This window comes from Mobula birostris, chromosome 26 (assembly GCF_030028105.1).
Source record: "Mobula birostris isolate sMobBir1 chromosome 26, sMobBir1.hap1, whole genome shotgun sequence".
Classification (NCBI taxonomy): Eukaryota; Metazoa; Chordata; class Chondrichthyes; order Myliobatiformes; family Myliobatidae; genus Mobula; species Mobula birostris.
Genome location: NC_092395.1, coordinates 37,944,329 through 37,954,926, shown reverse-complemented (window position 1 = coordinate 37,954,926; position 10,598 = coordinate 37,944,329). Strand labels below are relative to the sequence as shown.

The following is a 10,598-nucleotide window of genomic DNA, read 5'->3' as shown; positions in this document are numbered from 1 at the left end:
ATTCTACTGATCGAACACTGGAGGGCAGCACTGACTAGTGAGGCCAGCCCCAAATTGAGCATGGACACCACACAATACCACCTCTGGTGTCTCCTCACCTGGACTGCAGTAGCAGGCAAGCCCATGGCTTAGGGTCCAGTTCTTGCTACAGCCAAGGCCACACGGCTGCCTGTTGCCTGTCCAACCACCAAACAAGGGAAACAGGCCTGCGGCATCTGACATTATCAATGTCCAAAAGAGCCTTGCAATCGCAAGAGAAACGTCCGTAACAGTCGCTCATGATTATGCCACACACTGCTTTCGCGAACCAACTCCAATGCCTTCCAGTAGCAGGCAGCAGCATGGTCTGCAACTAACTCAGCTCCTCCGAACCCAAACAAGAGAAAATCTGCAGATGCTGGAAATGTCACATGGGGTGCTGGGAACAGACCCAAATGCAAGACACAGACACTGAAGTACAAGGAACGGGGCTTGACTAGAGTAGGGACGTGACAGGATTCAGACTAGGAGCAGGGACAAGAACGCAGACTTGGGCGAGGGAAAGCAGGACCAGGACTTGGAACCATGGACTAGGAAACAAGGCTTGGACTCCAAGCCCGAGACTGGACAAGAACCCAGAACCTCAGTCTTGCCTCGGGCTCAGACCCCAGAACCAGGCAAGGACATGACATGGCTTCAGCACAGGACATGGCTGGGGTCTAGAGGCCTGAGCTTGGAGACAGGCTGGGGTCTTAGCTCTTGAGGCTTGAGGCGTGGGTTCTTGAGTCTTGAGCTTGGCCGCGGGATCCTCGAGGCGTGGGTTCTTGAGTCTTGAGCTTGGCCGCGGGATCCTCGAGGCGTGGGTTCTTGAGTCTTGAGCTTGGCCGCGGGATCCTCGAGGCGTGGGTTCTTGAGTCTTGAGCTTGGCCGCGGGATCCTCGAGGCGTGGGTTCTTGAGTCTTGAGCTTGGCCGCGGGATCCTCGAGGCGTGGGTTCTTGAGTCTTGAGCTTGGCCGCGGGATCCTCGAGGCGTGGGTTCTTGAGCCTTGAGCTTGGCCGCGGGATCGTCGAGGCGTGGGTTCTTGAGTCTTGAGCTTGGCCGCGGGATCGTCGAGGCTTGGGTTCTTGCGTCTTGAGCTTGGCCGCGGGATCCTCGAGGCGTGGGTTCTTGAGCCTTGAGCTTGGCCGCGGGATCGTCGAGGCGTGGGTTCTTGAGTCTTGAGCTTGGCCGCGGGATCGTCGAGGCGTGGGTTCTTGAGTCTTGAGCTTGGCCGCGGGATCGTCGAGGCGTGGGTTCTTGAGTCTTGAGCTTGGCCGCGGGATCGTCGAGGCGTGGGTTCTTGGAGCTTGGCTGCGGGATCGTCGAGGCGTGGGTTCTTGGAGCTCAGAGACAGATTGGGAACCGAACATTAACATAGAGCTGGGACTCGTCCTTCAACAAGCTGGGACTCATCTTTAACACGGCACTAACATGAGACAGGACAGAACATAGACATAGAACCGGGACTTATCCAAAGACAAGCCAGGACTCAACTTCATCTCCACACCAAGGTGGGACAGGTCTTTCTGTCAGGTAATGGCAGAATGGCTGGACTTACCCAACAGGGGCAAGGACAAGACAAGACAGATCCCCCCGTAGGGCAACGGCAAAACAGCCTGTCTTATCCCACAGAGGCGAGGCAAGGACAGGACAAGATAGGACCCCTCCCCCCCCCACCACAGGGCAAAGGCAAAACAGCCTAGCTTACCCCACAGAGACAAGGACAAGAAGAGACAAACACCCAAGAACTAAGGTTCGGCCAGAAACCTCAGCTGGCTACAGAAACAGCCAGATCCCTACCTAGCTCAGAGTGTCTGGCAGCCACTCATCTGGCCCGGGAAACAGCCGAATCCATACCGCAAAGACTATTCCAATGAGTAGCAACAAGGCTCCATGAAGCGGTGGTCCTCCAACCAGGCCTAGAGATCATGAATAGTTTCACTAGTCTTCCATCAGCAAGTTGCTCCAAGGAGTACTGACAAGACAAACCAGCAGCCCACACTCAATCCCAAGGCTACTTATATTCCAAGCCCCAAGATGGGAATCAGGTGCCTATGATTAACTCAAACAAGAGACAGCTGGAAGACCCGGAGTCCTGAGTCCACGGATCAGACTTTGAACCGGAATGCGGACTTTACGGACCAGACCATGACAGGAAATCCAAGCAACACACACAAAATGCTGGAGAAACTCAGCAGGCCAGGCAGCATCTATCAAAAAAAAGCACAGTTGACGTTTCGGGCCAAAACCCTTTGGCAGGACTGGAGAAAAATAGCTGAGGAGTAGATTTGAAAGGTGACGAGAGGTGAGAGAGAAACACCAGGTGATAGGTGAAACTTGGAGGAGGGATGAAGCAAAGAGCTGGGAAGTTGATTGGTGAAAGAGACAGGCAGCCATGGGAGGGAGGGGGAAAGCACCAGAGGGAGGCAATGGGTGGGCAAGGAGATAACATGAGGGAGGGAAAAGGGGATGGGAAATGGTGAAGTGGGGAGGAGGGAGGCATTACTGGAAGTTTGAGAAATTTATGTTCATACCATCGGGTTTGAGGATACCCAAACAGAATACAAGGTATTGTTCCTCCAACCTAAATGTGGCCTCATCATGAGAGCGGAAGAGGCCATGGATGGACATATCTGAAAGAGAATGGGAAGTGGAATTAAAATGGGTGACCAGTGGGAGATCCCGTTTCTTCTGGTGGATAGATGTTCCGCGAAGCAGTCTCCTAAACTACATCGGGTCTCACCAATATACAGGAGGCCACACCGGGAGCACCGAGCACAGTATATGACCCCTACAGACTCACAGGTGAAGTATCACCTCACCTGGAAGGACTCACCTCACCTGGAAGGACTGTTTGGCACCCTGGAAGATAGTGAGGGAGGAGGTGTAGGGGCAGGTGTAGCACTTGTTCCGCTTGCAAGGATAAGTGCCAGAAGGGAGATCAGTGGGGAAGGACGAATGGACAAGGGAGTCGCGTAGGGAGTGATCCCTGCAGAAAGCAGAATGTGGGTGGGAGGGAAAGATGTGTTTGGTGGTGGGATCCAGTTGGAGGTAATGGAAGTTTCGGAGGATTATGTGCTGGACGCGGAACATAGTGGGGTGGTAGGTGAGGACAAGAGGTAGGGTGGCAGGAGGATGGGGTAAGAGCAGATGTGTGTGACGCGGAAGACAACCCATTCCAGCCCGACCACCAGCTTCACCTTCTCCAACACAACTGTTGGCTTCTCCTTCTCCGACCCATCCGTTGGCTCCCTCGACACCCTGGCTGGCTGCTCCAATCAACGAGCAGATCTCTGATGCAGTAGACCTGCTGTATCCATTGTTCATGGTGTCTGGTATAGTCTTATGACAATAAAAAACACACTTTATAAAGAGAAGTGCGCCATTAGTTGGCCCCCGAGAGGCCACTGCGTTCAAACACGCCACCACCTTACCAGAAGAACATGGTGTGCTGAAGGGGCCTGTTTCTGTATTGAATATCTTAGTGAACAACATCATCTTCCCAGGTGTTGATCAACACTCAGCTCACCCACAATGTTGGTCAGACTCCTTGCATTAAAGTAGGGGCAACTTGACCTCACGTTCCTCTGTAGTGCCTTATACCACCAATGTCTGCTCTGGCTACAGTGGTGGAGGAGATATGGGGAGGGGGTGGTGAGTGTTGAAGAAAGTGGGGTGGGCGGGCAGGGGGAGAGCAGGGAATCTTGGAATGGCCGTGGAACGGAATCATCACCAATCAATGTCCAGAGAGTGGAAGCTACCTTCCTCTGCACTATGAGATGTTAACTATAGGTTAGGTACCAAAATTAGTAGTTGAATTGCTATAATTTTGCTTAAGAGATGGAATGGTAGGTTTTTTTTCGTGATTATTTTTCCTCTTATCGGTAATGTTCCCAATCCTGGTACAGCTACAACCCTGGCGGCTGAAGATGGTTCCGGCTTTGTGGACACGGTGAAAATCCGTCTGCGCTCCTACAAATCCCACAATCCGCTTTCGGCCGCACTGCTGTTGCGCAGAGCCGGTGCGGTGCTGTTAAGTATTAGGCCCCCTCCTCTGCTCGTTAGCAGTCGGTCTCTGTGCTTTGTTCGCTCTTTTAGAGGAGAGCTGTTGAAATAACTAAGCCGTTATGTTATTGCAATCAGTGCTATTTTAAAGAGACGGAAAGGAATCCCAGTAGAGATTCCGCTATGGCAGATCACAATAAGGTAACATTTCGACAGGAACAATGTTGCACCTGCAATGAATGGTTTAACCTGCAGAGCAGGGGCCGGGCCGGGGAGGGTGGGACGGAGTTGAGTATGAAATAGACCTTTTCCAAGATGCACCCATTTTTATTCTGTAACAATAAATTCTGAATTTTATTATGAATTTCAAAGCATTAACAATCCGTGGGCCTCATTGTAGCTTAACGTAAGAAGGCGGTTTAAATAATTTATTCTAGACACCGACAGACTGTTTTAAAATGAGATAACCAGTATTCAAAATGGGAGAGGAGATTATAAATAATTGGTTTAATATAGATCGGTAAATTGGTCTAAGCCTGGTTAAAATGGAGCAACTGTTTGGTGCATTGGTACTTATTTATGAGTATCTTGTACAGTGTAATTTTAACTACCTTAAATCTGGTTTTTGAATTAAGTACGTAACAAGTTGTACCTTGGCGTGCTGGCTTTTAAAACGTACTGGTTTGAAGAGTCTGGCTGAGTTCCTGTGTAAGCTCAGAACAGTGCACATGAAGACTTTACCGGGCGCCCTTGCAGTCGGTCCGGTTTATAAATAGGATTTGCAACCTAATCAGAATTTCACGACCAAAATGGTTAATGGCCCATCTGTATTATGGAGACATTGCTCGGATTTGTTAGTACTGCTCCCGTCATAAAGCTGAAGTGTTAGAAATTGAGCATTTCTGTCGCGGGAATATCTGAAGGTGCTTGATTTAGCCCTTCCCAGAATTTGGAATTCTGTCAGCTGCCTTGGATGTGTGTGGGAAAAAATTTTTTTATATGTAGAGAGAGAAATGATTAAAAATTACAGCTTTGTAAAAGGCTTATGCCAAGCCTGCATGTAAATAGCAAAATAGGCGCTGGTAGTATTAGGTGTGAATTATGGTCTGTTACAGCAGGCCCCAGATTAAAGAGAGTTATGGGATTTAAGGGTGTGTTTTCTAAGGCAATTTCTAAACTGTTCACTGGCAATGAGAGGAATGGGCCTGAATATCAGGCGGAGAGGGAGAGAGAAGCTGTCTGCAGTGGAAACCAGCGAAAGCAAAATGTATAATGATGAAATACAGAACCCGACCTTTAGTTTTAGATTGGGGAAAACGAAATTGTTGTAATCCCATTTCAGAATATGCAGTTAAATTATTTCTTCTGATCAAATATTGATTGGAAGTAAGTACAATTATTTATTTTTTTTAAATCCCGGATTTTCAATTTGTGGTTTGTAATATCTCAAATGCAGGGACATCTGGTAACCCAGGTAACATAACATTATGCCTCTATAAGATCGTGTGTTTTTCTTTTGCTCAATTGGAGCAAGTAAATAAGGACAGCAATGTTCTCAACATTCAACACCCATATTACCTGTAGCAGTTCAATCACCCAGTCCCATAACCCTGCCCTGCCTTTTAATAAAGGCTTAGGTGATATGTATGAAGAGACTGTTGTGCAAAGCTTAGTGAAGCTGTCCTATTTTCAGTTTTGGGGAGAAATCTTATCCAACATGATTTCTCAGTGGTGAGAATTAATACACTTCCTGAGCACAGGTGGCTCAACCACTCTGACTTCTACATCAAGCAAAGTCTGAGAAACATTCTGTAGCTGATTACTTTAGGGAATATTTTGACCTTGGGTGATGAGTTTTGATATCATGTTGTTAAAATGTAGGTGAACCTAAACTTTTTGATCTTTGAATGGGTCCTATAGTCCTTGTATCTGGTCCACCATTCAATCAGAGAATGGCTGCTCCTCCAACTCACTCATTTTGCTACCATCTGTGTATTACCCTTTTTTTTAATCACTCATCTGTTTGTCCATATTTTTCCTGTGTCATCTGGGTGGAAGAAAATGTTATGGAGAGCAATGGGCTCTTAACAATGGAAAATGGAGAGGATTGCAATTGTCATGGAGAAGGAATTGCATGGCTAGCTTATTCAAATGTTTACATTCAAAGCTGTTGTGAGAGCTTGCAGGCACAGAATTTATTGTTTCTTCTTATTACTTACGTTGACACTTGTTTTAATAATTAAACAAAAAATGTTGCTGTAGAGAACAAGTGAGCCCAACAGAGAAATGTTAACTAGATTCACCCATGGCATCCACCACAGATGTGAGATTGTCCAATGTCTGTGACAATAACCACAACTGAAGCATTTAGAATCTTCTTCACCCAGAGGTACATTGTAGATATTATGTCTTTATCTTCTCTTGAGATCCTTGACATTTTACAACCCTTTCTTTAACTTTTTGATTGAGTTACTCATGGTCTCAAGAAATGCCTGGGCACGATGAGTACAGCAGAAGTCTGTAGTGTCATCAGCAATTGAGCATCAGTGAACAGGTATTTGGTTTCTGTAGGGTGACCACCTGACTTCTGACTTTCAAGTTTGGCCTATTAAGTGGTAACTCATAGATATTTTCGGAAATGTTCGACTACTCATACTTGAAAATCTTGAGCAGAATCTTAACTATTCAACACATAGTTACAGAGGTTCAACCCTTTTTATGCCATAGACCCCTATCATGAACAAAGAGGTTCGTGGAACCCAGACTGGGAACCCCTGAGTTACAACAACATGATGCCATGTATATTGAGTAGTAGAAGTCCTTCTTTTTGATTTTTACCTAAGGGATTTCTCACCACCAGCACATATCAGAGCGAGGTATGCCTATTTTTGTGGATACAATAAGTTCAATGAAGCATGATGCCTCATTCTTCAATTTAAATAGTTTCTCCTTTGCCAACTGACCTCAATGTGTGCCATCTATAAAATGGTCTGTAGTGATTCATGAGGACTTGTTCCATCAAACCTGCCAAATCCAACAACTCTACCATCTAGAAGGAAAAGATCAGCAGTTGCATCAGCGACCCCAAACTCCTTCAAGTCGTCTGTTATCCTGAGTTTGAAATCTATTCTTGTTCCTTGCACAGGTCTGCAGACATAGTAAATGTCTTGCCACCATCCTTGAGCAGTTAGGGACACACAATAAATCCTGACTTGCCAGTAACATCCCATTAAGGATTTGTTTATTTTCAAAATAAATGTAAACTTGGGTCTTCTAAGGCTTGAGCAATAGTTATAGAGAACTAAGTACAGCACAGAATTAGACCTATCAATTCATGGAAGTCCACGCTGACCATCAACCACTCATTTAAGTTCAGCCCACTTTATTCTTCTCACATTTTTATCAACTCTTCCAACGTTATGGAGGAATCATCATTGTTCACTGCGGATTGACGTGATAGATATTGTGAACATGAACTTCACTACTGCCTGCATACAGGCATATGAATTTGTAAACTAAATCTAGCAAGGCAGTATTTGAATTATTAATGCCATTTTTCTCAAAGCCTTTTGTCAACATTAAATTTAGCTTGGTCATGCAAGCACTGGTGTCCTACCCAGCTGACAATATCAAATCAAAACATGATGTGCATAGTTTTCTGACCACATGCAGTATTATATTTGTTATGAAACCAAGGTGATTAAATAAAGTCCATGTGAAGGACATCAGTATTGAGAAGATAAATCAGAAAGTTATGGGTGAGTGACAAATAGAAGTAACAGTTAAAGTAGGGTAAACATTTCTCAGGTTCTAAGACTTTTCATGAAGGTGGTCCTCTAATTCTTTTGAGAGATGTGAGTAACATGAGTTTTCACCAGAGAAAGATTGCAATGTGTATACAGTATTCGTCAGCTCTAATTCAGCTACCTTTCACCTTCCTCAGGAGTCTTTAAGAAAGATTATAACTACACTGGCTGTGAAAAATGAAGAGGTCCAGAACTTTATCTATGTGCTGAAGCGAACCCTGAAGAATGTTGAGGTAAAACTGAGCCTTTAAACTCCATCCATGATTGGCACCCAGTTGAGCTCTTCATAATATTTTTAACTCGTACCTGAATACTTCGGTTGATGCATGATGGCTTTGTAATGATATATTATTCCTAGATAAGATCATTGCTAGTAAGAGGTGGTTTTTATTTCAATTTCCCTTCTCCCTTCTCTTCCCCCTTCCCCCCCCCCCCCATTTTCTGCTTTCCACAGGGAGCGCTTCCTATGCTAATCCCTTGTCCATTCGTCCCTCCCAACTGATCTCCCTCCTGGCAGTTATCCTTGCAAGTGGAACGATTGCTACACCTGACCCTACACCGCCAACCTCAATTTCTTGAACTTCTGGTAATGCTCTCCCCCTCCTTCACCATTCTCCAGTCCTATTTCCCTCTCTTACCTAATCTCCTTACCTGTGTATCACCTCCCTCTGGTGCTCGTCCCCCTTCCTTTTCTTCCATGGCCTTCTGTCCTCCTATCAGATTCCCCTTCTCCAGCCCTTATCTCTTTCACCAATCAACTTCCCAACTCTTTACTTGATCCTTTCCCCCTGTCCTGGTTTCACCTATCACCTACTACCTTGTATTTCCTCCTACCTTCCTTCCACTACCTTGTATTTCTTCCTACCCACCCTCCACCTTCTTGCTCTGAATTCTCATCGTTTTTCTCCAGTCCTGATGAAGGGTCTCGGCCTGAAACGTCGCCTTCTACTCTTTTCCATAGATGCTGCCTGGCCTTCTGAGTTCCTCCAGCATTTTGCATGTGTTATTTGGACTTCCAGCATCTGTTTTCCATTTCAGTGTGTCTATTAGCACATCATACTTTTTTCCATCCCCCTTGTGCTTCAAGGGATTCAGCTATGCAGAATGGGTCAAAGTTGAGTTTATTGTCACATACACAGGTGCAATGCAAAACTTGCAGCATAGCATGAGATGTACAACATACACAAGAAAAACAACAAACAACATAAATGATTCAGACGGAAAGATCTGAATTTGCATTCTTGGAGAGTGGAGACTATGCAAATGAAGTTAGTCAGTTTAGAAATTGTCATTTTCGCCTGCTTACAGAATCTGAAATTATATCTGCCTAAACATTCACACTATAAATATTCTGAAACTGTTTTAAATTGTGTGGGAGAAGTTCTACATGAGTGATATCCAAAACTAATGATCATAAATGTAAGTGCTGATCATAAATAAGGAATTTGGAAGAAATTTCATTACCCTGAGAATACAGTGTGGAGTTTATTGCTGCACATAGTATTTGAACACTTTGGATGTGTACAAAGAAGCAATATTATAATTACTCATTGTACAAATTATTAATTTAGTAATTTTCACTTTAATGACATTGCCACTTTGGCTTTTGATTAATAATGCGATTTTTCTACTAGTACGACTAGCGTTTTCATTCATGGAAGTACATTGTATTGAAATAACCCAAGATATATCTTCCCTAATGGTTTTCGAGTTCCAAAATTTTGCTTAACGAAGCATGTTCCAGGAATGCATCCCTTAATGAACTGAGGAAGAAAGGAATCAAAAGGACATGCTAACACAATAGACAATGAAAAGTACAAGGAGCCCGTGACACAGTTATGCAGGAGGCGATGATTCAAAAGTAAAACTCCCAGCTTTCACAAAACCCAACAAGTTTGCGTTTAGGTTACGGCCAACTGCAAGGGAAGCCTTGCAGTAACTATAGCCACATGACATGTTATAACATAAAAGCAGCTTTTTATTTTTCCATTCCACAAATATCAACAGGGAGATGAGTAAGAAGTGGCCCTTGTAATTAGTAACTAAACAGTACACATTGTGTCCAGAACCATATGAACAAGACATACATACTTCGATCCCTATGTTGCTAGTCCTTGTGCCTCCTTGAGCTTAAAACAGCTGGGAAAGGAAAATTGACTTGATCTCTTACTCATTAATGTGGCCAGTGGTTGAGGACATGATGGGACTTTGTTATTATGCTCATTTGATATCTGGATGCATATACAGTATGTAGAAAATCGTGAAAATGAGTGATTAGATTCAACTTTATTGTCATTGTGCCGAGTACAGATACAAAGCCAATGAAATGCAGTTAGCGTCTAACCAGAAATGCAAAGAATAGTGTTAGTTACAAAATAACTGCGAATAAAAAGTAAGTGCTACAGCACACAAATATAAAGGTACTGAGACAGTACAATATGGGTGCAATACTGCTTAGCGCTGTGATGTGAGGTTCAGCAGTGTCACAACCTCAGGGAAGCTCTTCCCATGCCTGCTGGTGTGGGAGCGGAGGCTCCTGTAGCACCTTCTGGATGGGAGGAGAGTAAAAAGTCCATGGTTAAGGTGAGATGCATCCTTGATAATGCTTTTCATCCTGCCCAGGCAGCGTTTGTGGTAGATGTTCTCAATGGTGGGCAATTGGGTGTCGATAATCCGCTGGGCAGTTTTCACCACATGCTGGAGTGCTTTGTGGTCCGATACGGGACAATTGCCATACCACACTGAGATGCAGTTGGTGAGTATGCTCT

The 10,598-nt window shown here is 44.8% G+C and overlaps 1 protein-coding gene across 2 annotated transcripts in view; it reads left to right on the top strand.

The window, feature by feature from the left end:
* The first annotated feature begins 4,084 nt into the window (after positions 1-4,084).
* fsd1 (fibronectin type III and SPRY domain containing 1) overlaps positions 4,085-10,598 on the top strand; it is a 46,522-nt gene continuing 40,008 nt past the window's right edge. For both annotated transcript variants that reach the window (XM_072243841.1, XM_072243840.1), the window contains exons 1-2: positions 4,085-4,225; positions 7,968-8,063. In XM_072243841.1, coding sequence (XP_072099942.1) covers positions 4,208-4,225; positions 7,968-8,063 — 114 coding nt within the window. In that variant the 5' untranslated portion in view covers positions 4,085-4,207. The remainder of the gene's footprint in view (positions 4,226-7,967; positions 8,064-10,598) is intronic.